Source organism: Amia ocellicauda, chromosome 13, assembly GCF_036373705.1.
Source record: "Amia ocellicauda isolate fAmiCal2 chromosome 13, fAmiCal2.hap1, whole genome shotgun sequence".
Lineage (NCBI taxonomy): Eukaryota > Metazoa > Chordata > Actinopteri > Amiiformes > Amiidae > Amia > Amia ocellicauda.
Window position 1 is genome coordinate 28689526 of NC_089862.1, and position 27448 is coordinate 28716973.

Genomic DNA, 27448 nt, shown 5'->3' on the forward strand with positions numbered 1-27448 from the left:
TGATGTGATTTGTAGTTGTATAATAACATCCACTTCACATTTAGTTTTTGAGTGAAATAAAATAAGATGTCGCGAAGCAATACGATTAGTATTTTCTTACCAATCTCTTTGATACTTATCTTATAGAATGACCCTGTGAAACAAAATATTCTCATGTGAAGTTTTTGTAATGGGAATTGGTCCAAAGCAAACAATTCCAGACATGCAGAATGTTTGTATTTCCCAACAGACAGTTTCCTTTACAGTTTAATTTATTCAACAGACATTCCTGACCATCCAACACCCCCAGACCAACACAATCACAATCAATGAGGACAGATCATATTTTGTGATACTTTGTACATTCTAAAGAATATCTTGGAACATAAGCTAAGGTCAAAACAGCCTTGTGTACCATTGACATGCGATGACCTGCCGTAGGCACACACTTTATACACGGGCCTAATACCTGACAGCTGAAATACTCCAGGAAACGGTGGCTGTTTGCAGCAGAGGCTCGACCCTCACGGCAGGGAATTTAAATGTGTGTGTGTGTGGGGGGGGGGGGGGTGATTTCATTGAGGGGAGTGTAGATTGACACAATAACGATAATGAAAAAATTCCTCTTCACAAGTACAAGAAAAAAGGTATTTGCGATTAGTCCAGTGATTTCTTTTGTGCGAACCCTATTTGAAGTATTTGCCAATAAAGGCCGAGGCAATGTCTCTATACGGAGTCTGTGAGTCGGCCTGGGTGGGGGGGATCCTGCAGAGCTGGCGGAATCGAGGGGAGCGCAACAGTAAATTGTGTCCCAGGCCGACGCAGCTGGAGGTCAGCCAGTACAGAGCCATCGACTGTAGGGAAGGAAACAACAGAGCATATTAGAAAAAAAATTAGCACTGGAGATTAGATAAACAGAGACGTCAAACCACATGAATCGGAAACTGCTTTCCTGGAGTCTGCAACAAGGGAGGGAGTAAAAGTAAATAATACTGCCATACCTTTATGGGGCACGTCATTTAAAAAAGAAAAAATAGACAATTTCTAAACTTAAGCTACAGGACGGTTAGCATCGTTTCTAAACTTTGGGGTCTGTGCATATAGACTTGTCTTGAACCTCTCTGGGACGGGGACTCTAGTGTGGATGTGGATGTGGATGTAACTAAACATCAGTAGTTAAAACTATTTAGTGGTGAAGAGACACAGCGTCACAAACCATTTTCACATAACGGGCGTCCCATGTAGTAAAACCCTCACAATATCAGCTATTCTTTTCACAGCAGCACAAAACATACAGCAGCTTGGACACCTGAACTTTGCACATCAGTGGCCATTCATATTGTTTCATTCAGTCAGCTGTTACACTCATTGTGATCAGAGCTGAGAGGCATGCAAGCCTGCGTTGTGTGGGCTGCTCTACACATCTTTGTCAGTCATATTGTTTTGACTGGCCCTCTAATGATGTGTGACACTCCTCCAACTAGCCAACTGAAAGAGTGAAACCAAGTGTGAAGAATGGCACTGACTGAGCTACTGATTACATGGGTTACTGATTAGTATTTTCCGATGTACTCCAGTGTAGTTGTGTTCTCTAGAAAGTACTCAAGAATATATTACAGCGTGCTATGTTAGACCAACTGGTCTGCATCTAAAATTGGGTGTGTGCTCGTAGACCAACATAGCTTTTTGAGGAATCTAATCACGACCAGACACCTATGCCAAATCTTCTTTCACAGGCTGACACCAATAATGATCAGGTTTAAACTGGGGTCCACTTTGGTTTGCTATGAATGCAGTATTAAGAAGTGAAGACCCTTATACTCAAGATCAAATTCCTGTTCAGTGAAAAGCCTCCAATACTGACTAGATTGCTGCACATCAATCTGAACTTGAACCAGACTCCCACATCAACTTAACAGCCTCCAGCCTGGTGTTTTGGCAGTCGGGACTCTTCCCCCACGCACTGCACACACATACAGCACAGCAACATTATCATTTCACACTCACAGAGGGCACGGAGGCAGCGATTGGGATCATCAGTAGTGAAATCCCCCGGATGAAGTTGGTGGCGTACTTCTGGAACTTGGTAATTTCAGTTTTCCGCAATGAGAAAATCTGACAGAGGGGGGAAATAAATAAAGGGTTTCTCATAATGTCAGTGGATATTATATGGAGACTAAAGCTTCTGACAACCTAAATACACCTGTTGGAAGGGAAATTCACTATTGCGTTTGGGACTCAGAAGCAATATCCTTTTTCTATTTATTCAGAAGCAGGGCTTTTCATTCACTTCTTCAGAAAATCAACTAGTTAAAGGTGTGAAAGCTACCTAGCGGTTCACCACGTCATGGGGTTAAACCAGCAGTGTGAGATACGACATAAATAACACGAGCCTTACCTCCACAATGATCAGGTTGATCAGTCCTACAGAAATGGGCATAATCCAAGTTGAATCAGGCACCGTGAGATCAGGAAACCACAGGACACCCCCAGCTGCGAACTCTGATAGACTAACTAGGTACACAATAATGAACCCTTGTTACACGTTTGAAGGAGGACTTTAGGCTAAAACATTTTGTGTAGCGTTTGTGTAGTGTACAGTGAGGGGAAAAAGTATTTGATCCCCTGCTGATTTTGTACGTTTGCCCACTGACAAAGAAATTATCAGTCTATAATTTTAATGGTAGGTGTATTTTAACAGTGAGAGACAGAATAACAACAAAAAAATCCAGAAAAACGCATTTCAAAAAAGTTATAAATTGATTTGCATGTTAATGAGGGAAATAAGTATTTGACCCCTTCGACTTAGTACTTGGTGGCAAAACCCTTGTTGGCAATCACAGAGGTCAGATGTTTCTTGTAGTTGGCCACCAGGTTTGCACACATCTCAGGAGGGATTTTGTCCCACTCCTCTTTGCAGATCCTCTCAAAGTCATTAAGGTTGCGAGGCTGACGTTTGGCAACTCGAACCTTCAGCTCCCTCCACAGATTTTCTATGGGATTAAGGTCTGGAGACTGGCTAGGCCACTCCAAGACCTTAATGTGCTTCTTCTTGAGCCACTCCTTTGTTGCCTTGGCTGTGTGTTTTGGGTCATTGTCATGCTGGAATACCCATCCACGACCCATTTTCAATGCCCTGGCTGAGGGAAGGAGGTTCTGACCCAAGATTTGACGATACATGGCCCCGTCCATCGTCCCTTTGGTGCTGTGCAGTTGTCCTGTCCCCTTAGCAGAAAAACACCCCCAAAGCATAATGTTTCCACCTCCATGTTTGACGGTGGGGATGGTGTTCTTGGGGTCATTCCTCCTCCTCCAAACACGGTGAGTTGAGTTGATGCCAAAGAGCTTGATTTTGGTCTCATCTGACCACAACACTTTCACCCAGTTCTCCTCTGAATCATTCAGATGTTCATTGGCAAACTTCAGACGGGCTGTACATGTGCTTTCTTGAGCAGGGGGACCTTGCGGGCGCTGCAGGATTTCAGTCCTTCACGGCGTAGTGTGTTACCAATTGTTTTCTTGGGGACTATGGTCCCAGCTGCCTTGAGATCATTAGCAAGATCCTCCCGTGTAGTTCTGGGCTGATTCCTCACCGTTCTCATGATCATTGAAACTCCACGAGGTGAGATCTTGCATGGAGCCCCAGACCGAGGGAGACTGACAGTTATTTTGCGTTTCTTCCATTTGCAAATAATCGCACCAACTGTTGTCACCTTCCCACCAAGCTGCTTGGCGATGGTCTTGTAGCCCATTCCAGCCTTGTGTAGGTCTACGATCTTGTCCCTGACATCCTTGGACAGCTCTTTGGTCTTGGCCATGGTGGAGAGTTTGGAATCTGATTGATTGATTGCTTCTGTGGACAGGTGTCTTTTATACAGGTAACGAGCTGAGATTAGGAGCACTCCCTTTAAGAGTGCTCCTAATCTCAGCTCGTTACCTGTATAAAAGACACCTGGGAGCCAGAAATGTTGCTGGTTGATACGGGATCAAATACTTATTTCCCTCATTAACATGCAAATCAATTTATAACTTTTTTGAAATGCGTTTTTCTGGATTTTTTTGTTGTTATTCTGTCTCTCACTGTTAAAATACACCTACCATTAAAATTATAGACTGATCATTTCTTTGTCAGTGGACAAATGTACAAAATCAGCAGGGGATCAAATACTTTTTTCCCTCACTGTAGATTTCCACATTTCTACACAGATCTGTGCATCTGTGCCTAAGTCCACAGTATAGATTTAGAGAGACACAACGTTTACCTCGCGCCGAGTCCGTCAATCCCACACTCATGTTGCGCAGGGCGAGAGAGAGGAACACCCACATGGGGATCTGGACCCAGATGAGGAGGCTGGCTTTGAAAGGGTGGCAGTTGTCCCGGACGTACAGCTCAGACACAATGCGCCGCAGGTTCTTCCTGTAATGGAATCTGACAGCACAGACAGAGTCACTAGTGTCCAGGCCACACTACAGATTCAGACAGGGTACCCAAAATGAGGGTGGAAACAGCATCACACATTCAATAACTAATACATTTTCAATTGTAACTTATTATTTCACTGTCCATGATTTTATTATATATCCGTCAGTAAGTAATTGACATTTTCTATTCATTGCAGTACATGCGAGTCATTCATGTTGTATTCTCTCTCGTTTTTGCAGAATCTGTAGAATCTGACCTCTGTATCACTCATTTGTCAGCTTTTGGAATTAAGCTTTTTTTTTTTTTTTCCTTTTCAGTCTCGTTAGTAATGAACAGAGAAAGATTAGCAGAGGATTTGCTTCACGGTTTTATAATCTTCACAGAGTCAACCCAGAGGAGTGTTTTATGCACAACACTGAAATGAGGACCCAAGGTCATCAGTGGAAATTAAAAGCAGGTGCATAAGGACTTAAAAAGGGATGCAATTCTTCTTACACAATGGGTCAAGTGTCTCTGTAACAAATTATCCAGTGATGTTATAGATACAGAATCCATGGCATCCATTAAAATAGTTTTGGATGAGATTATTGGATTGATAAACTATTAGTAACCAAACAAGCGAGATAGACTAAAGGGCCTCCTCTTAAATGCACAATTTAAAAAATGCTGTAAGCTATAAGGAAAGTTCTTACCGAGCATTTTTTTCCGACCACCCCACCTGTTTGGCCCGGACTGAGACCTCGTATCTTAGTCGCTTGGCGAGCTCTGCGATTTCAGATTGCAAAGCCTCAATCTAGCTGAAGAAAAGAGAGGAAGCTGTTGTTTTAATTGGCCAGGTGTTCTTCTCTTGTTCAACTCTTCTCACCCCCTTTCTCTTTATTAGTAGAGACAAAAACTCCAATATGCAAAGTAGTTTTTCCCTAAAATGTGAATTGTGTTTCTCCTTTTTGACATGAAAATGAAAATGAGAAAAAGAAGAAACACAATTCACATTTTAGGGAAAAACTACTTTGCATATTGGAGTTTTTGTCAAATCCACATTTTAGCCATTATCTTAATTTCAATTAGGAAAATATCCTTAAAACACAGACATTTGATGAAAAGTTACCTGATAATAATAAAAAAAAAGAAAATGAAGTTGTTATATGGTAAGTGATGCATGTTATGAATTCATTATTAATTTAACAGCCTCATCCCTAATGCCTGAGAATGTTTTTTTCAATACCACACAAAGGTGGACTCTAGTGCAACCAGTGTTTGAGTTTCCCAAACTGTTTCCTTCATGGCACCACTGCTTACAAAACAATTCAAATCCTCTGGACTGCTGTGAACTCCTGAAGTTGTCTTTCCCATGAAGCAGAAATACCTGTCTGGAACAAGAGTCCAGAAACACAGACAGAAAAGCATTCCCTTCCAAAGTAATCATCATTTTCTACATAGTTAAATTTAGTGGAAAACATTTAATATTTATTCTAAGGGCCTGAGACTAGTTTTCTGAAGACTCTCTCTTAAAAGGTACAGGGATCTGTATTGTACACCAAAAATAACTTCATGAGATTTACAATTTACAATAAAATTCAATAACAACTCCCTCAATTAAAACTGTCAGTGGCATGTTTTGTCAACTGCTTGAGCTTCCAGCTAAATTTGGCAAGTATGTAAGAACCAACGAAGCACAGACAGGACATCCTTCATAACAGGATGAGCCTAAATAACAAAAAAGTTCAAACCTCTTACTCCCCTCCCCTCCCAACAGTGTACAGAAATGTAATTTGAGCATTCATCAGCAGCAAAGTATTTTCTGAATAAATGGCAGTGTTTATAATCGAGTGCAATATACAGTTGTGAGCAAAATTATTCAACCCCCATTGCAAATCAGGTTTATTGTCAAAATGTACAGACTGTCAGCTGTTTGCAATGAACAAATCAAACAAAAGCAATTGAAATAGCTCAACACAACAAATGCTTCAAGTGGTTTCCCCAAATTCAACAAAAAAATGCAACTTATAATGACTTCTCCAGTCTCAAAATTATTCAACCCCTTCATGGCAAGCATCTTTAGTACCTAGTAGAGCACCCTTTTGCTGTTATGATGTGCTGCAAACGAGATACATAGCCAGACACCAGCTTCTGGCAGCGTTCCTGAGGAATCTTAGCCCATTCTTCATGAGCAATGGCCTCTAGTTCAGTAATATTCTTGGGTTTGCGTGCTGCAACCGCCTTCTTCAAGTCAGGTGACTGTGATGGCCACTGCAGAATCTTCCAGGACTTCTTCTGCAACCAAGCCTTGGTGGAATTTGAGGTATGCTTGGGATCATTGTCCTGTTGGAAGGTCCAATGATGCCCAAGCTTCAGCTTCCTCACAGACGGCATGGCATTTTCTCCTAGGATTTCCTGATACTTCAATGAATCCATCTTGCCTTCCACACGCTGCAGGTTTCCAGTGCCAGAGGATGCAAAGCAGCCCCAGAGCATCACTGAGCCACCACCATGCTTAACTGTGGACAGAGTGTTCTTTTCAGTGTATGCTTCATTCTTCTTCCTCCAGACATACCACTGATCCATCGTGCCGAAAAGTTCCAGTTTTGTTTCATCGCTCCACAGAACAGAATCCCAAAACTTCTGTGGCTTATTTATATGATTTTGAGCATATTGGAGCCGACTTTTCTTGTGCTTTTGGGTCAGTAGTGGTGTATGTCATGGAGTTCTGGCATGGAAACCTTCTGCGTTTAGTACGTGCCTTACTGTGCTCACTGAAACCTCAGTGCCTGTTGCCACCAAGTCTTGCTGCAGGTCTTTTGCAGTCACTCGAGGGTTTTTCACAACCTGCCTTCTGAGCCATCTGGTTGCAGCCTTTGATAGCTTCCTTTTCTGCCCCGTCCAGGTAGTGTAACCACTGTTCCTTTCACTTTGAACTTGCGAACTATGCTTCCAACGGCGTCTCTAGGAACATTCAGTGCCTTCACTATCTTTTTGTATCCTGTTCCTTGTTTGTGAAGGATGATGATCTATTCTCTTAACCATCTGGACCATTCATTTTACTTAGCCATATTTCTAACATGCAGTCAAACGTGACACTCAACAAACACCTAGGCAGTTCAGGTATTTCATGTGTTCTAGCTCAAGCACACCTGGTGCAACTAATGAAGCCCTTGATTAGTTGCATCAGGTGTGCTTGAGACAACACCTGTTTTGCATATTTGTGCTGTTGTGAGGGATTGTATTCATGGGGTTGAATAATTTTGAGACGGGAGAAGTCATTATAAGTTGCATTTTCAGTTGAATTTGGGGAAACCACTTGAAGCATTCGTTGTGTTGAGCTATTTCAATTGCTTTTGTTTGATTTGTTCATTGCAAACAGCTGACAGTCTGTACATTTTGACAACAAACCTGATTTGCAATGAGGGTTGAATAATTTTGCTCACAATTTCTGAAGGTACAACAAAGATTTAATATTCTATTTGAACATATTCTATGGTTGGAGTTTCCTGGGAAATGTGAAATATAAACAAAGCACTTGCTGTTGCAGTAGGACCTTCACACAGTAAACTGAATAACTATTTTCAACTTCAACCAGGTTATAAGCAGCTCACTGTCAACTCATAACTTTAGTTCACCACTGCCTGCCACAAACTGTACAATTGTCTCGAGCCTTCAATCGGATACAGACCTTTGCTATGACAGCCATTTGGTAGGCGCCCAGGGGGAGTGTAATTACTGTTCTCAAAGCCACGGTAGTGCAGACCACGCTGGCCCACCATGGCAGCCCTGTCGCCTGCTGCACTGCCACCAGGAGCTCCTCGGTCATGTGGATGGGCGCAGAGTCCACAATGCTCTCGTACCAGCCAGGGCTGTCTGTGGCAACCGAGGCTGCTGACAGCATGGAGGCCGAAACCAAAGTCCTTCTCTGCTGTAGGACTCCTCTCCACGCCAGTCCAGTCGAACAACTGAATAGGGGTCGGGTGACAGGCAAAGATCGAGGGGGGACTTTAATTGTATTATTTCTGTGGTCAAGAGAGAAGAGACCACACATCATCTTCGAAAGCTGCCATTTCCTCAACAGACACCCATAGTTTTTACAAGTCCACAAAGGCGCTGCCATCACTAGTCGTGTTGTATACTGCCAAAGCACTGCATAAAACCTGGAAGTGCAATAAATAAGTTAAAACAGAATCACAGCTGGCTCTTCCAAAATTCTGACTTTAAATACACTAGAACTATAGTAATTCCAGCATATAATTCACTTGGATTGATTTCGCTTAAGATACAGGAAAGAGGGGCTAAATTACAGCTTGGCATCACTATGTTCATAGCATACAGAGAATTAGGTATGGGAGTGAAATCAATGGACACTCCTTCACTTCACTTCTCTTTGTCTAAGTGTTGAGTACAAGCAGTTGTCTTTTGTGTTACTGGGTTGACAGAATACCTGAGATTATTTTCTAAAAACTACACAAGGACTCTAGTACAACCAGTTTTCCGATCAGTTTCCTTCATTGGCACCACTGCTTGCAAAACAATTCAATCTGTGGGACTGTGAACTCCTCAAGTTATCTTTCCCATGCAGCAGAAACACCTGTCTGCAACAGGAAGCTCCAGCCTCCTTGGCAAGAGGAGGAGGCCAGAAACACAGACAGAAAAACATTCCCTTCCAAAGTAACTTAATCGTAATATTTAAATATAAAAATGATGTTATAGTGTAATTATTTATGCCAAACATCTGCAATTAAAAACCTCCTTGATAACACATAAAGCAAGGACAGACAGTTTACTGCTTTTCTATATGTATTGTAAAACATATGTCAGATACAGATACAGAAAACTAGTCTCAGGCCCTTAGAATAGACATTATACATGTTTTCTATATACAGAAAATAGTATAGTATAGTATAAAATAGTACAGGATTCATATGAAATTATCTCTTACATATATGATCTCTCTATGGTTTTTAAAAAGTCAATCGCCACTATCTCCATACTACCATACATAGGTCCTTAACCTAAATACATCAACGCCTTTCGATTACATAATAATAATTAATATTATTATTATCAGATAAGAATGTCAAGATCATGAAGCTCAATGAAAAGAAATTGTCGATTAGGTAACTTCACTAGAAACGCCTCCAACACTGCTAGAAAACGGATGGTTTCTTATTCATACGTCTAAACGACATTGTGGAAAAGTTCAAGAACACCGAGATAGCTAAACTGCTGGCATATTTAATGACTCCTTCTTTAAGTCACTAGAGTCCCTTTACTTAGTTAGAAATGTTTTAATATGCAGAGACAGAAAATCATTTATATATGTTATATAAATTTCACAGCATGCGATTCCTTGTGTAAAATAAGCTTACATTTACCTTATGCCTTATGATTTGACTGTCGACGGAATATGACGTCAAATTTACGCGCTACCGCCGCTCTATCAGGAGCATAGAAAACGGCTGTATACTACATACTGAATACTACAAACTGCATTATGCGTAATACAGGAGTGTGAAATTAGCAACATTAAGCGACGTTAGTGGCTTCCAGTGCTAACAACTTTCGGTTTTCTATAGATTATCATTTTTTATTGTATAATTGCACTTTCAATCAGGTACATATTTAAATATGGACACGTTAAGATGTGAAGTACATAGTGCATGCTACATACTGATTTTCTGACTAGTATGTAGTACAGTACGCAGTATGAAGATGAAGGCTGTATTGGAAACCGCATACTACACGTACTAAATTCCAACATGTCAGTACTATGCAGTATGCAAATTGGACGTAGTATATGAATTTGTAGTATGGTAAAAGTAGACTGTACGTACGTATCCTGCGTAACCGACTAAAGCAGTACATTGTACGTGCAATTCGAAGGGGAGCACACGTGATGTCCAAGGGGCTGCTGTGATTGGTGAGTCGATAGGGGGCGTGGTCGTTGCGGAGACTTCTGATTGGTGGAGATGGTGACATCCATTTTACAGTACATTACTGCAGTCTACAGTATTTTACAGTTCTGCAATTTGATGCATTATAGAACACAATACAGCGTTTTTCACAGTACAATACAGAGTATCATAGTATAGAAGTACAGAATACACAAGTACAGTGCAGAATATTGGGGTGATGTAGATATGCTTATCTTGATCAAGCAAGGCAGTAATGATTTATACTATATCTTATTATGCAACAATGTGGGCGAATTTAGGTTATTATTTCTTTCTTTCTTAGCAGACGCCCTTATTCACGGCGACTTACAAAATATAAGCGCAATATAAAGTGCAAAAATACAGTGCAATTCAAAGCATAAAACATTTTACAAATTCCAATCTCCACGAGTAGCCCCACAAAGCCCCGCCTCCGGGCTTTGCGTCACACGTCCATTCATTGCGTCAGGACGCGCCGGCACTGTGCGACTGGGTGCTGCAGGAGGGCAGGTCTGCTGAAGAGAGACACATAACACACAGGCATTTACAAGATACCTAACGCAAAGGCAACAGCATGCCCGACGACTTGGCTAGCACCGGCGATATGAAGTTGGACGAAGCCATCGAGCAGTGGCTGCAGTACGATAAGGTGAGTCACTGGCCGGGGCTGCAGGGCTGACAGTGATGCAGGAGCCTGTCTATCCTGTGCGATCATCTCTGTACTGTGGTGACAGGACTGTATGCCTTTTCATTGGCTGTTAGTTAATTCGTAGTTTAAATACCCCAGATGCATCGATGTCAATGTGTATTGTGTGTTCTACATATTAGATACTCGTTTAAATGATGGCTAATGATTCAGCGTTATTGTGTAATTTCCCTTTTTATCCAGATAGCTAAACACCATCTTAATCACGTACATATAAATGATGCAATACACTGTAATAAAGTTTCAAACCGGGGATTTTATTTTGCCAAATATCGTAACATTGTCAAATCGCATACTCATTAACACAGTATGATGTATCTGTAACTTTAACGTGCACTTGAACTTCACACAGAAACAACGTAAGTTGTACACAAATACTTTATTAAGAGAAAGTCAATTAATAATTAAACTATGAGGACGATAGTATGCAGTGATGTACAGAATATAAATCTTACTATGCTGTTATATCCAGCAAGTTTTGGCCTCCACTTTATATATCTTTCAGTGTGTAAGCATTATAGTACAGGTATGAAGTAACTTTCTTTAGGGGCTGACAAAATATTTCCTGTGACAGGGTATATGCCATGCTGATATAACAAGCAAGTATTGTGACATTAAAATCCCATTGCATAGCAGTGTGCAATTCAGGCTTCACACGTTGCAGGCTGTTGTATAAAATAATATAATGTGCTGTTATGTTTCATGCTTTTTATCTAATCGTCACCCTTACTGCATCATCAGACGTGTACAGTTAAAATAACTGTTTATTTAACTGTGATCTGTTTGCTTTTCTGCTTTGACATGGTAACTTAACAAGAGCCAGCAACTATGTCAATCTTAAAAAAAACATCAAACTGCCATGCAATAGCATCCTTGTTTCCATCCCTACAATGGCCCCACTGACACTGTTTTGCAACATGGAGGTGAAAGGTCAAATACGATATTGCAGCTCTCCTATAGCACTGGCAGCCACTATATGAATACGACTGGAACTCTCTTTTGACAATTGTGGTCTATCCTTCTTGAGATATATTCAGTACCAGGATGTTGGATGCAGAGTTAGTTAACTACATTTGTTTGCAATGTTTGTGGACAAGTTTCTGCTGTGTGTAATGTAAATTAATGAGCACTTTGATCTTCAAAAATTAATCACTCAGAAGTGAATGTAATAAAGAGGATGGCTGGTGCAACAAAGGACCTCGGAAATCTTTGAAGTTTAAGTTTTTAAGTGTGGGATCACATCACATGAATTACATGTGACTAATTCCTCTTTTACCTTTGAAGATTTCAAAGACTGTTCTTGTGTACAGTCCATCTGTACATAATTTGTTGTTTCGTATTATGTTGCCTGTAGTATATATGTGTAAAAGAAAAAAGTTAATTTCCACAGAGTAAAGGGGACCTGTAGGAGGGTAGTTATGGTTTTAGTTACAGTATGCCCCCCCCCCCCCCCCAGTCATGCTTTACAAAGCATGAGCTGCATTAGCCTACCTTAAGCCGAAATAGGATGCAGCCTGTTACAGTAAATTGAAAAAGTTGTCTGTAAACTAACCACATTATCCCCAAACACACATGCTTTGAACTGCCAGCATTCACAAGAATATGCATCACAAAACTCCATTCATTAAACTTCACATGAGGCTAGTTACGGAAAAACGTATGCTTTAAATGAGCCGTGGGTATTATCTGGTTGTGCAGAATGATATGGGCTACAGTACAAAGGAACTTTTAATATGTTTGCTTTTATTTTAATCTCTTACAATTTGGAATCGTCAAATGGAATTGCCTGTAGTGCTGCAGGAGGGATGTAGGCAGCTAAAAGATGCTCTCTAAACAACTGGGTCCAAGCCAATCTGCTTCTTTTCACACTGTGGTTTACAGATGGTACTGATGCTGTATTCAGTTGTATTGAAAAATTTTGAAAAACAAAAAAACAATTTTCAGCTGCAGCTTTTTCTGCACAGATCAGAAAAGATCAGTTTTTCAGAATATTTAGTATCTAGTGATTACGGTATCGTGAGTGTACTGTTGTGCTGCTCCAGAACCCCAAGACGCTGGAGACCGTGAGGCAGCTGGCGTCTCAGGGCGATGTGGAGGAGCTGCAAGCATGTTTTGGCTCTCGGATGGAGTTTGGCACGGCGGGTCTGCGTTCTGCCATGGGTGCTGGAGTCTCCCGTATGAATGATCTCACCATCATCCAAACGACTCAGGTACGCTCCCTACAGCCAGCTCCATTCATTCTCACCTTCCATGTACATAATAACTGTTGTGTAGGAACCAAAGAAGTGTTTTATTCTCATAAATTATTACAAGAAACAAAAGCATTATGGCCAGTCTCCTAAAAAAGGACTTCAAGGTCTTATGGGTGCAACATTTGTCCTTCAAAAGATTTTTGAATCCATACTCCAGGCTGGTGCAGACAGTGGAGACTTTGTGTTTTTTATCTATGGTTTGAAACAAGTTAATTCCTACAAGCAATATTCAGTGTCCTGCAAGCATTCATTTTTCTCCAGCAAGACAAAATCTGATTTCTGTTTCTTTTTTTATCCGTCTTTTGGGGGTTTATATAATCTCATGTGGTAGTGGTAAGGAACTACTTTTTAGGCAGCAGTCCACAGACCACAGTCTGAAATACATTGTCTTGTATAAATATAAATGAATGAAAAAATCATTTGGGACTCAACATTGTTACACTGAATTGTACTCCACTTGTATAATTACACTGACACAGAAAACGGTATCGAAACAAATTATTAGTTACGCAAGGCTTACAATTTAATCACATGCTTTCATAAACAAAAGCACAATAAAATCAAGATCACCACATGGTTCCTTAACTTAGCCACTGGAAGACATAATTTCATTAGCCTGAAAGATGTCATTAAGCAATTAAATAAAATAATTGGGTAATTGATGTCCTTTATATAATGAGGTGCCATTGCTTTAGTCCAGGGGCAACATAACTATATAATATGTTAAAGAACACCAAAAAATCTAACTTCTTTGAGAAAATGTACGTATGTTTTCCACTGTTGTTCTTGCAGGGTTTCTGCAGTTATCTGGAGAAAAGCTTTCCAGACCTGAAGGACAGGGGAGTGGTGATTGGGTTTGATGCTCGGGCCCATCCTCCCAGTGGAGGGAGCAGCAAGAGGTACTGGCTCACTGGGTCTGCCTTGAGGCTCAGCATTACTCTTTAAATTTCTTAGACAGGATTTGTGTTTCGTTTTGTTAGTTTTTTCCTTGGAATTTGTGGTGAAAGGTCCTCAGGATTCTGTTAAAAGCATTTGAAATAAGGAGATACCATAATTGTCAAAGTTGATTGTGTTACAGTATTTATATCAAATAAATACTTTATGACTATCTTCTCAAACTCTCCCCAACTTGTATTACTGTGATTTTTAATAATGCATGTTAGAAAAGGAATGATGGCATTTTAAATTTCCAAAATTACAATTGCAATGGTAGAAAGTAACTGTACTACTTTTCACATGTTCAAAGTCCGTTATATATTTCTGCTCAGCTCTGAATGCTGGGGTGATGTGTTGTGTTCTTTGACCTTGTGATTTGCTTGATCTGGACCCTTTAAGCTATTTATTCACAGTGTTTTCCTAATGTCTCGACCAGGTTTGCTCACCTCGCGGCCACAGTTTTAATAAGCCGTGGAGTTCCCGTCTATCTCTTCTCAGACATCACACCAACACCGTTTGTGGTATGGGCTTCGTTTTCATATTGGAGATTTCTGAGGTTCTTGTGTGATTTATCAGACATGAAAAGGGCAAATTACGTGTGAGGGACTGTTAAAGAGGGCTCGTGAGATCCTCTAGTCTTCCCAAAGTACAGGATGAGTCTGGGATCGGGATGGCTTAGGAAACCAGCCCTCCAGCCCATTACATTAGTAACAGCCTTATTATAAGTCTGTGAAGAATGGATTAAAGTATAAAATTAGGGTTTACATACTGCATAATCAGTAAAGCAAATATTAATATAATGCCAGTTTATTTTTAGGTTTTTAATTTGGAATCAAAATCCAAACAAAAGGCTTCATGCTAATGTGTGTAAATCCCTAGAATTACTTTATTCCAATTCGGAAAAATTGCAATTATGTATGCTGATAACTGTGACTGTGACTTCTGACTGTGTAATATCACTGTAATATCTTGATGCCAGCTTTAGATCCTTTTATACAGGTTAACTGCAAAAAAGGGCAGTTGTTATTTATGCTAAATTGTATATAATTGTAATAAACAGGGCAACTTTCAAAGCTCTTTGCTCAGGTTCATGTTTTTTTTTTTCCAATGAAGTGCTGATGATTTTTCTTTGAATCTTTTTTTCCTCCTATTAGCCATACACTGTGTCTCATCTGAATCTGTGTGGTGGAATTATGGTGACGGCATCTCACAACCCTAAACAGGACAACGGTTACAAGGTACTTAATTGATCATTTATTCATTTATGGATAACAACTACAATCTATTGGGAGCCAGCTATTCACTTTCTAATACACAGTATCTGTAAGGGATTTAGATCAATATGGTAATCTGTTCCTGATTGCACAACGTTTAAGAATATAAGAAAGTTTACAAACGAGAGGAGGCCATTCGAACCATCCTGCTCGTTTGGTGTCCATTAATAACTGACTGATCTAAGGATCCTATCCAGTCTATTTTTAAATGTTCCCAAATGTTCAGCTTCTACCACATTGCTAGGGAGTTTGTTCCAGATTGTGACAACTCTGTGTGAAGAAATGTCTCCTGTTTTCCATCTTGAATACCTTGAAGCCCAATTTCCATTTGTGTCCCCGGGTGCGTGTGTCCCTGCTGATCTGGAAAAGCTCCTCTGGTTTGATGTGGTTAATGCCTTTCATGATTTTGAAGACTTGGATCAAGTCCCCACGTAGTCTCCTCTGTTCCAGGGTGAAAAGGTTCAGTTCCTCAGTCTCTCAGTAGGACATTCCCTTCAGACCTGGAATAAGTCTGGTTGCTCTCCTCTGAACTGCCTCTAGAGCAGCGATATCTTTCTTGAAGTGTGGAGCCCAGAACTGTCCACAGTATCCAGATGAGCTCTAACTAGTGCATTGTACAGTCTGAACATTACTGCCCTTGTTTTAAATTCAACACTTTTGACAATATACCCTATCATCCTGTTTGCCTTTTTTATTGCTTCCCCACATTGTTTGGATGGAGACAGTGAGGAGTCCACGTAGACTCCTAGGTCTTTCTCATGTGTTACTTCATCTAGTTCTATTCCTCCCATAGTGTAATTATAGTGGCCATTTTTGTTACCTGCATGTATTACCTTGCACTTGTCCACATTGAATTTACATTATTACTGGTTTATGGTGAAGAGTAAAAGTCAAAGCAGTTGTTTTTATTGATCTTTTTACCCACTGCGTCTGATGAATCCTTTCTCTCTTGTTCTGTGCTAGGTCTACTGGGACAATGGGGCGCAGATCATCTCCCCGCATGACAAAGGGATCGCTGTCGCTATAGAGGAGAATCTGGAGCCCTGGCCAGAGGCGTGGGATGAAACTCTGATCAAGAACAGCCCTCTACTGAAGGATCCTTATGAGGACATTAACAAAGACTACTTCAAGGATGTCCAGAAACACTGCTTTCACAGGTAGGGCCTTGGCCTTCACTTGGAAATATTTGTGTACAGTATTTCCGTAGTACAGCAGTCACATCACCTACTTTTCACAAAACATTAAATATGACAGACAATGTAGAATAAACAGTAGAATATAAAATGCCTACTTGAAAATCGGTACACAATACAGGGCCTTGGTGACCACAATATTGTGTGCAGTGGGTTCAAATCAGGCAACATTACTGATAGTCTGGCAGCAGTCACTCTAATTTGAAAAGGATGGTGTAAGATTAAGTACTTAAATAACAGGATTACAGGCAAATGGGGAAGTTGTGAAACCGTTTCTAATGAACATTTGTAGGCCCTTCTGCTGCTGAGATAATCAGTAACTCATGTTTTTTCAATGCAGAGACATTAACAAGGACTCCACGGTAAAGTTTGTTCACACATCTGTCCATGGAGTGGGACACAAATTTGTCCAGTTAGCTTTCAAGGCTTTTGACCTGAATCCACCATTTGCGGTAGCAGAGCAGAAAGATCCCGACCCAGAGTTCTCCACGGTCATCTATCCCAACCCTGAGGAAGGCGAGGGCGTGCTGGTGTGTACCTTCATCAGTCTTTCTCAATGACAACGTATTTCAGTTTGCCTGTTTATGAGAGAGGATGCAAATCAGAGGAGGTAGTTCAGTCCAGCGTATGCATTTGATTTTAAGTTCTACTGTGATACACAGTCTACATCACGTATCTTCTTGGATAATACCAGTAAATCCACTTTGTGTAAAGAATCCTGAACACAGCTGCACTTCACTTTGGTTTGTGTTCTCAGGTCTTAAGTTCAATTTTTTTTTACCTATAAGAAATTTGTTTTGGGTGAAACTCTGTTCATGAATACCCATATAAACTCCTCAAGAAATATTCCTATGGGAAACTTGTAATATTCAGTCATGGGATTCCTTGTTATTTGTTATGGACATAAGATATATGCAACATTTCTTCTTTGGGGGGGGACTGTACTTTTATAGGTTCACTAGTAAAATGAGTTCTCTGTTCAGTAAAAAAATATTTAAGATAATATTAGATGCTTGTTTGGTTATATTAATACACTTCATTGCCTCTTGTAGAAGATTTCCCCATGAGGGATGACTAATCAGGAAGTAATGGCTATTAAATAGTATGTTAGTCAAAATTTCATGCAACAGAAATCAGATAATTCTATATAAAGATTTACTGTTGTAGCAGTTTTGCAGTAAGTCTTAGGCAGATTGTAATGAATTAATTTTTTGCATATGAACTCCTTCGCACTCTCAATCATTGTGAGAAATATTATGCACATCGATTGGTCTTTCTTTTATTAGAAAAAATAATGTAATGAATGGATGTGGAGAATATGAATAAACAAACTTAGTTCTCATTTCCTAAACGTCAAATTGCTGTATGCAGAAATTGCTGTAGTAGGAAATCACATTTAATCTGTTTCTTGGTCATATGTATAATATTTTCCTCTTTGAAGGAGTTTTTGTTTTAGTTCACATTAATTTAAATAGTAGGTATTTGTCTCCTGCTTTATTAGCAAAATCAACTCTGCACTCTCAGCCTGTTGAGAGGAACCGAACATGAGCCAGGCTTCCACAATATTGTGCAGGCAGGACTTCTGTTGATAATGGGGGATAAACAGTGAATGTCTTGTTTCTTTCAGACATTATCGTTCGCCTTGGCTGAAAAGGAAGGGGCAACTGTAGTTCTAGCCAATGACCCTGATGCAGATCGGCTCGCAGCAGCGGAGAAACAGAAGAGGTACTAGCTTTTCAAACACTGAGAACACAGAGATTGGGGAGTGGCTTCAGGCTAACGTGCTAGACATACTTTCTGTTGGTCTTTCTCTGTACAGTGGAGATGTTCTGAGCTCAAAAGCCAAAGAAGCTTTGAGAGACCATTACTGAATTGTAGTCGATGTTGAGTCATGCCAACTAAAAAACAGCCGCGTGCTGCCATACCATACCTTTGAACATGTTTCTATAATACCAATGCTGCAGTTCAGGTTTTCACATTTGTCCTTATCCCACTATGCATTTCATTATAAATCGCATTCTAAAAAGTGATAATTTTAGAAATTCCCTTCTTTTGTTATTTACTTCCAACCCATGAGTGTTGATTGCTTGCACATGCTAGTTAGCAAAGTTACTGGATTCCCTGTACTGTTGAATAAGGTTGTGCACCACCGGGAAACTTCCTCTAAATAATCCCAGAGGTCCATAGTCATACTGCGTTGTTGGTTTCCCTTGAATTCCCTGCCCCCCTCTGTGACCGGTTCCTTGTCCTCTGTTCTCAGTGGAGAGTGGAGGGTGTTCTCGGGCAATGAGCTCGGGGCCTTGCTGGGCTGGTGGATCTTCAGGTGCTGGAAAGAGCAGAACAGCGATGCCAGCGCACTGAAGGACGTTTACATGCTGGCCAGCACTGTGTCGTCAAAAATCCTCAGAGCCATTGCACTCAAGGAGGGTTTCCACTTCGAGGTAGAATCGCCTTCAGGAGCATAGGGGTAACACTGCGGTGTCTGGAGTGGAAGAGGCAGATAGCCCACTATTTTCCCATCAGACCACCCAGCAAATCCAGTTGCCCATTAAAGAGAACACTGAGTGGTTTTCCTTGCTTGGTTTCAGTCTCCCAAGGTGCTAGCTTGTTCAGTATTACAAGGAATTCCTTACTTTTCATTCCAGGAAAAGTAGAAACCCACTATCACGTTTTACTGTCCACATTTCCCCTGGTGGACAGCTGCCTAGTGGCTGGTGGATTTGACAATTATCTTTAGGGCTACCAGCCTTCTGTGTTTTTCTTACAGACAAGCAAGTACAATACAATGCTAACCTGAAATAAAATAAAACAAAGATTGCCTTTGATTGATTGTATCTGTTTCCCTCTAGTGGCACCTATCTAAACTGAAACTTTAAAACACTACCAGTAGTTTTGAAAATAAAGGGGTTCAAATAACAGATTATAACAACTTCAAGTAGAAATTACCATGAAGACAATAAGCAAAAGGAAAACTAAGTTGTTTTATTTTGATCTGTGCTATAACAGCATGACATCTTCACAATCTAACTGACATGTTTTTGTTCCTTTGTTAGGAAACACTAACTGGTTTTAAGTGGATGGGAAATAGAGCCAAGCAGCTCCTGGACCAGGGAAAAACTGTTCTCTTTGCTTTTGAAGAGGCAATAGGTAATGCAGTTTGGTATGATATTATTGTTATGGTATGGATTCAAAATTACTGATTCAAGTGGAATAGTTTTGGTAGGAGTAAACTAGCCACCTGCTCTGCCTTATTATAATTATCTCCTTCTTTCAGGTTACATGTGCAGCCCTACTGTTCTTGACAAAGATGGTGTCAGTGCTGCGGCCATTTTGGCTGAGCTAACCAGTTACCTCGCTACTAAAAAGCTGACCCTCTCCCAGCAGCTGAAGACAATCTATGAAGAGTAAGTTTGGAAATAAGCATTGTGCCAGCCTGACCACTGTATACTGTTGGTAGTGTCAAAGTGATTTAATTCTAATTCTTGCCTGTTTTTGTACCCTTCCTTAACCTAGATATGGCTATCATATCACTAAAGCTTCCTACTTCATCTGCCATGATGCTGAGACCATCAAAAAACTGTTTGAAAAGCTGCGTAACTACGAAGGGAAGGATACTTACCCCAAAAGCTGTGGAGACTTCAAAGTGTCCGGAGTTCGGGATTTAACAACGGGGTACGACGACAGCCAGACGGATAAAAAAGCTGTAAGTCATCCTTCAATCCCCTGCACACATTTACCTTGCTATTTATGCAGGTGAACTGGCCTGTAAATATTACAAAGGAAACTTGTTTGGCTGAATTTCCTGGTCGTTGACTGAAGTGTATGCTTTTGAGATGCTGCTCACCATAAAAATGCATTTATAGAAAAAATAAATAAACTATGGAATGATCAGGGAAGCCGATAGTTTCCCCTTGGGCAACAGGTTTAAGGAGATGTAGGCTGTTATATAAACCAGGGTTAGGCTCTGGAAAACATTTAATGCCAAATCAAGAGGTTCATGGCAAATCGACACAATGTGTAAAAGCATATACAGTGAGGGAAAAAAGTATTTGATCCCCTGCTGATTTTGTACGTTTGCCCACTGACAAAGAAATGATCAGTCTATAATTTTAATGGTAGGTGTATTTTAAGAGTGAGAGACAGAATAACAACAAAAAAATCCAGAAAAACGCATTTCAAAAAGTTATAAATTGATTTGCATGTTAATGAGGGAAATAAGTATTTGACCCCTTCGACTTAGTACTTGGTGGCAAAACCCTTGTTGGCAATCACAGAGGTCAGACGTTTCTTGTAGTTGGCCACCAGGTTTGCACACATCTCGGGAGGGATTTTGTCCCTCTCCTCTTTGCAGATCCTCTCCAAGTCATTAAGGTTGCGAGGCTGACATTTGGCAACTCGAACCTTCAGCTCCCTCCACAGATTTTCTATGGGATTAAGGTCTGGAGACTGGCTAGGCCACTCCAGGACCTTAATGTGCTTCTTCTTGAGCCACTCCTTTGTTGCCTTGGCTGTGTGTTTTGGGTCATTGTCATGCTGGAATACCCATCCACGACCCATTTTCAATGCCCTGGCTGAGGGAAGGAGGTTCTGACCCAAGATTTGACGGTACATGGCCCCGTCCATCGTCCCTTTGATGCGGTGCAGTTGTCCTGTCCCCTTAGCAGAAAAACACCCCCAAAGCATAATGTTTCCACCTCCATGTTTGACGGTGGGGATGGTGTTCTTGGGGTCATTCCTCCTCCTCCAAACACGGCGAGTTGAGTTGATGCCAAAGAGCTCGATTTTGGTCTCATCTGACCACAACACCTTCACCCAGTTCTCCTCTGAATCATTCAGATGTTCATTGGCAAACTTCAGACGGGCCTGTACATGTGCTTTCTTGAGCAGGGGGACCTTGCGGGCGCTGCAGGATTTCAGTCCTTCACGGCGTAGTGTGTTACCAATTGTTTTCTTGGCAACTATGGTCCCAGCTGCCTTGAGATCATTAGCAAGATCCTCCCGTGTAGTTCTGGGCTGATTCCTCACCGTTCTCATCAACATTGAAACTCCACGAGGTGAGATCTTGCATGGAGCCCCAGACCGAGGGAGACTGACAGTTATTTTGTGTTTCTTCCATTTGTGAATAATCGCACCAACTGTTGTCACCTTCTCACCAAGCTGCTTGGCGATGGTCTTGTAGCCCATTCCAGCCTTGTGTAGGTCTACAATCTTGTCCCTGACATCCCTGGACAGCTCTTTGGTCTTGGCCATGGTGGAGAGTTTGGAATCTGATTGATTGATTGCTTCTGTGGACAGGTGTCTTTTATACAGGTAACGAGCTGAGATTAGGAGCACTCCCTTTAAGAGAGTGCTCCTAATCTCAGCTTGTTACCTGTATAAAAGACACATGGGAGCCAGAAATCTTGCTGATTGATAGGGGATCAAATACTTATTTCCCTCATTAACATGCAAATCAATTTATAACTTTTTTGAAATGCGTTTTTCTGGATTTTAGTGTTGTTATTCTGTCTCTCACTGTTAAAATACACCTACCATTAAAATTATAGACTGATCATTTCTTTGTCAGTGGGCAAACGTACAAAATCAGCAGGGGATCAAATATTTTTCCCCCCCACTGTAGCTTATAAAATGAAATTAAATAGAATCCATTTCATGCCCGATCCAGCTGCTGTGTATCAGATACCCTGTTGATAGGCTTTATTTTACCTGTAGCACTAATTGCCATTGTCCTAACTGTGCAGGTGCTTCCTACCAGTAAAAGCAGTCAAATGATTACATTTACCTTCTCCAACGGGGGGGTGGCGACAATGAGGACCAGTGGCACGGAACCGAAGATCAAGTACTACGCTGAGCTGTGTGCCGCACCAGGGAACAGGTGAGTAAAGACCCTGATCCCAGAAACGGGCCCCTGCAAACCTTCAAACATCAGTTCATGGAGTATTGCTTTATCAGTGCAGAATGAGGAGGTGGAGATGCCATATACTGATTTATTAAATTAGTAAAGACACCAAGCCTTTACATGTCATTGAGAAACAGTACTGTTTAAAAAAAAAAAACTAATAAATAAATAATAATTGTATTGGCCATTCAGTGTTACTGATATACATCCAGGAAAGGCAGAAGTCCATGTTGTTTTATTTCATTAGAGAATACAACATAAACATTTTGTCTCCTGTGATCTTATCTATCATATACACAGAATACATCCTCTTGTTAGCAATCATCTGGCACCTAGTCTGGGCAATCTGTCACAGAACTTTTGAAAGTGTATTGCCATCTGTTTTTGTCAGTTCAGTTGCAATCACTTCCTATAGAGTATACTTTTCCTGGTTTTGCTGTCAAGGATGTGCCTTAAGATTTCAGTTTGTTTTAAGCTAAGGGGGACTGGTGTACATCTTTAAAGACAATCCTGCCCTATGCCATGGGTCTTGGAAATAATTTTGCCTAACTTCCCTGTTAATGGAGCTGTTTAACCTCCTTATTGTGGGACTTTCTCAGGGGCAGAGTTGGCTTGGAAGATGAGCTCATCAGCATTGCCAATATGATCTTATACAGTCAGCTGTAGCCTGGTCATTTACAGGGTGCTGGGTGAAGTCTGATGTGTAAAAATAAGGGTGATGCAATAATTTTGTCCACATATCTATAGCTAGCCTACATCTATATCCGTCTCTATCTCAGTGACCACACCTGTTGTTTGTGTTCCACTGCCTAGGCCCCCAGGGGACTCTTGGGAGATGTCAGTGGTACGTTTAAACATGATGCCTTCAACTATGTGAACTTGACTGACCGCCAAACAGTCAGTACCGTGGAGAAAGCTATTGCTGACCACTGCAGGCTATATTTAAGTGAACTATAGCAACAATATGCTGTACCAGACCTATACCAGAATAGCTATCCTTCAAACTCCAAGACATTTGAAAAAGTGGAGGTGACCACCAGGTGGAGCTGAGCCCCAATACAGGAGCACCAAATCCTTTTTCTCTGCCACCACTTCGCCTATATACATGTTTGTGTCTTTTTTTTATTTGCAGTGACTCCGAGCAGCTGCAAATGGAGCTAAACAACTTGGTGGATGCCATTGTGGAACACTTCTTTGAACCCAAGAGGAACAATCTCAAACCTCGGCCAGAATAAAGTACTGTGAATTCCCAAAGCCAAGAAATTGCCTTAAATATACACATACACACACACACACACACACACACACACACACACATATATATATATATATATATATATATATATATATATAAACTATTCCAATATTTCCAATACTATAAACTACATAACCCACCTGTAATATCGTAAATGCAGCTGACATTACCAGACTATCATTACAGCTAGAAGTGCATTTGCATTTCAAATCGCATGATGTAGTTTTCACACAGTTTATAATAGTCATAAGTCAGAGGAATTGCTGAGGGAAATATCTGGTATTGTGCTGTCACGCTCAATGCATATCATAACATTCGTGGGCTGAAAAATAAGGGAACATTTGCAGTTTTATGTACCTTACTTAAGGGGATGACAATACTACATATGCCTAAGTACATTTTATTCAGGGGAGTTTAAGTGGCATCATTAAACATGGAATACTGAATTGAGGCATTAAAAAGCATCTTCCAAGTATCAAGTTTCACGTATGAGGGACAGTTTCCATATCACAATGGTTGTATGTCCTTGAACAAAATAAGCAGACTATCCTCCATGTATTGCCATATATTTTATATACTGTATAACTTTGCCTCTCTGTGTACCCTCATTATTATGACTGAGTTGACATTAACAGAAAGTATACAGTTTAATTTCAACTATGCTCACACATGTCCTTGAATGCTTTCATTCCATTTCTGATGATAATTCACACTGTCATTGTGTACACAGTTTCCAAAAGACATGATCTGTATGAAATGTCTCATGCTTCCATCTGTGAATGAAAGTGTTGAATATTCTTTATCTACTTATCTATAATTGTACTGTACTGATACTGATTGGACAGACTGCTCTGCTAACAATGGCCTGGTTTCCATGTGTGTTCAGATGCATTTCTTAATACATAAAGAATCACCCTATATTTGTATTGTTATATGCTTATTGTTCTCCAGAAAGATGCACCTTTCTCCCCATCTTGGTCAAATGAAGAGACAGGGGTTTATTTAGAAAAAGGCTGCCCAGGGCCAAATATTAATTGTGTTGCCATACACAGAAAACAGTTACACATTACAGACTCACCAAGAACTCACAGAAGTCAGGTGGCATTGTATATAGGTTTTAGTGTTGGAAGAAAAGGGTTTAAAAGGTACAGTAAAGCTGCAATAACTGCCTCATACTTATTTTGCCTTACTTTCTAGAGGTGCTGTGGTCGCAAGTAGTTTTTAATTGGTCATTGATGGAAACATGTTGTTATGAATGAATTATTTCCTTAAAACAAACAAACACATATTAATTTAAACTGTTCAGCCCAGATATTGCCAGTGGTGAAACTGGAGATGTTGACAGGTTTTGCATGTGTATGAGGAGATTGGACCTCTAAATATCCTCTATAGACCCATAGGCTTTAGTATCCAATATCAAAGTTTGGACACTCGCCACAGTACTGTAAATTAGCTGTTCTGTCATGATTTGAATATTAACTGGAAGGAAATTACTCATATTCATACACATTTTCTTGTCAAACTGGGTTTTCCATAAGAAAGTGCAAGATGTCACGTTTTACTCTTCAAGCTTGTGTGTAAATGGGATTAACTCTGCCCTTCTCCAGGCCTGTTTCATTTACTCCACCAACGGTATTCTCTCTTGAGCTTTGCCACAAACACACGCACATCATCACTGTGGGGGAAAATCAGCCGCCATGGAGACTGGGCCAGTGGGGTATCGGTGGAGTCTGAATGTTACTGTTTTTCCAATGCACTGTAATGAAAGCAGAATTGATGTTCATAGAGTCCAGTGTTGTAGTACAGGGTCACAATGCTGCTTGTTCATGGCACAATGTGACACCTTTTCAAACGTTTCCAGCCTAGATTTTCTTATTTTTGAAAATGACTACTAATTCTACATTACACAGGTAGGATCAATAAAAAAAAGCTGAATTTGTGATTTAAAAAACAACAACTGGAACTTATATATGATTGGTTATTCAAATGGTGTTTTCTGATAGGGAGGGAAAACATCTTCCCTGGGTCCAGAAATATAAAAATCATACTTAATTTAACTACAAAGGATAAACAGTGTATGTCTAGATGTATTTACTAAATACCAATGTACTAAATATTTAATACTTTACCAAGATGATGATACGCTGATATTCTGATGTGTAAAAATAGCAGTTTAGTTTACTGTAGGAGCAGTACAGTTGTGAACAAAGTGTTTTGTCTGTAAAAGATCGTGGGTATGCAAACGTTTGGTCCACAGCTGCATGAGAGAGTCAACTACACTGCATTTAACTTGAACTGGTCTCTTGCTTTTTTGTGTCATTCCATATAAGTAATTAAAGATGGCTTTATTTCTTTGCACATTTTGATGCAGCAGTGGCCTGTAAAACATATGAGAGAATAACAGACATGAGAAAATTTGATGTATCATTTGTGTGATTTAAGCACAATGCAAATGGTCAGATTCTTGTATACAAAATGTGCAGAGAATTGAGCTCACATAGTCAAATAATATATTTTCCATTTTGTTATTGTTTTTGCCTTATTAATGGTATTATTCTGATAGAGGGGATAAATCAGGCAGATTAGATTTAACCTAGCTGATAATACAGGCCTCTTTTTGTGGACTTTTATTTCAGTTTTTTATAGTAGTAATGCCAAACACTATCTTAAAAATAAGTTTTAAAATGTTTTGAAATAAAGAATAATTATCAAGAACAATCCTGTGTGTGCTTCTATCTGTCGTATTGCTAATGCTGAAACAAATGAACTTGCTACTTGTATGCAAATGTGACTATGTTTAGCTCTTCTATTAACAGCTTGCCGATTCGTGGGCATTTGTGGAGGACCAGAGTAATGTTGTGCCTTCATTAAAGCTGGGATATATTTGCATGTCCTATTTAGGAAAATTAAAATGAAAGTTGTACTGCTGAATTGGAGCCTACGGGAACCTGCAGATTTAGGCACAAAGGCAGAGGAAGCAGACCTGTACTGTTTTCCTTGTTAGAAAGTTGCAGAGGTACCAGCATTTCACCTTAAAGTGTGAACAACACAACATTATTCACCAAGATACAGAAAGAAATTCAAATTGAAATACGTATCTCGCTCCTGTGAATTCAAAGTGAGCCCTCAAAGTTATACAATTGTAAGATGGCAGATAGCTCTTCATGTTGGAGATGTGGAAAAGATAACTCACACTAACTCTGGTAGTGCATGAAGGTTTTGACATTTTGGAAAAACATTTTGAATTATAAATAATATATTTTAATGCTAATATAAAATATCTCCAAAGTTAGCACACTTGGAGATACCTCTGATCTTTTTCTTTCTTTTGCCACAAAATCTATCCTTTGTAGCTGGGAGGATACTGAACCAATACCTATTTTATTATGGCGAAATCTGGCATTAGAAGCTCTTACCCTTGAAAAAAATACACTTTTTAAATTTTGATAAATTCTCCATCTGGGATGAAATAACTTTTTTATTATTTCATTATTAACTATAGATTAGTAATAACTACATGTATGCCATTATTTACCAATGAATGCTGGGCCATATAGTTTATATAGTTGTGTTTCTACATAACCTTATGTAATTGTAGGAGATTACTTTA

General features: G+C 40.1%; 2 protein-coding genes across 3 annotated transcripts; one reads left to right on the plus strand and one right to left on the minus strand.

Annotated features, from left to right (window-relative positions):
• Positions 1-233: 233 nt before the first annotated feature.
• On the minus strand, positions 234-9880 carry cox18 (cytochrome c oxidase assembly factor COX18). Of its 2 annotated transcripts, XM_066720464.1 has the most exons (7): positions 9766-9826; positions 8073-8544; positions 5095-5195; positions 4242-4408; positions 2378-2493; positions 1987-2094; positions 234-833 (listed from the first exon to the last, which is right to left on the minus strand). In XM_066720464.1, exons 2-7 carry the CDS (start codon positions 8502-8504, stop codon positions 666-668), a joined length of 1092 nt encoding a protein of 363 aa, XP_066576561.1. In that variant the 5' UTR covers positions 8505-8544; positions 9766-9826; the 3' UTR covers positions 234-665. The 2 variants fall into 2 exon arrangements, with proteins under 2 accessions (XP_066576561.1, XP_066576562.1); XM_066720465.1 differs by lacking the exon at positions 1987-2094 and having other exon boundaries at positions 9766-9880.
• Positions 9881-10758: 878 nt separating this feature from the next.
• On the plus strand, positions 10759-26556 carry pgm2 (phosphoglucomutase 2). Its single transcript, XM_066720463.1, has 14 exons — positions 10759-10972; positions 13072-13239; positions 14074-14180; positions 14654-14738; positions 15372-15455; positions 16455-16648; positions 17025-17214; positions 18312-18409; positions 18945-19125; positions 19738-19831; positions 19959-20088; positions 20198-20387; positions 22426-22559; positions 23716-26556. Exons 1-14 carry the CDS (start codon positions 10898-10900, stop codon positions 23816-23818), a joined length of 1833 nt encoding a protein of 610 aa, XP_066576560.1. The 5' UTR covers positions 10759-10897; the 3' UTR covers positions 23819-26556.
• Positions 26557-27448: the final 892 nt, after the last annotated feature.

What these genes read in the sequence shown, in the direction of transcription:
- pgm2 (XM_066720463.1), top strand. Translation starts at nt 10,898, where the DNA reads ATGCCCGACGACTTGGCTAGCACCGGCGATATGAAGTTGGACGAAGCC. An exon ending in AACAGGACAACGGTTACAAG is followed by an intron (nt 15,456 to 16,454) that starts GTACTTAATTGA and finishes GTTCTGTGCTAG; the next exon opens with GTCTACTGGGACAATGGGGC. An exon ending in TGTGCCGCACCAGGGAACAG is followed by an intron (nt 22,560 to 23,715) that starts GTGAGTAAAGAC and finishes TTTTATTTGCAG; the next exon opens with TGACTCCGAGCAGCTGCAAA.
- cox18 (XM_066720464.1), bottom strand. Translation starts at nt 8,504, where the DNA reads ATGGCAGCGCCTTTGTGGACTTGTAAAAACTATGGGTGTCTGTTGAGG. An exon ending in AAATGGCTGTCATAGCAAAG is followed by an intron (nt 5,196 to 8,072) that starts GTCTGTATCCGA and finishes TTCTTCAGCTAG; the next exon opens with ATTGAGGCTTTGCAATCTGA. An exon ending in TCGCTGCCTCCGTGCCCTCT is followed by an intron (nt 834 to 1,986) that starts GTGAGTGTGAAA and finishes CCTTCCCTACAG; the next exon opens with TCGATGGCTCTGTACTGGCT.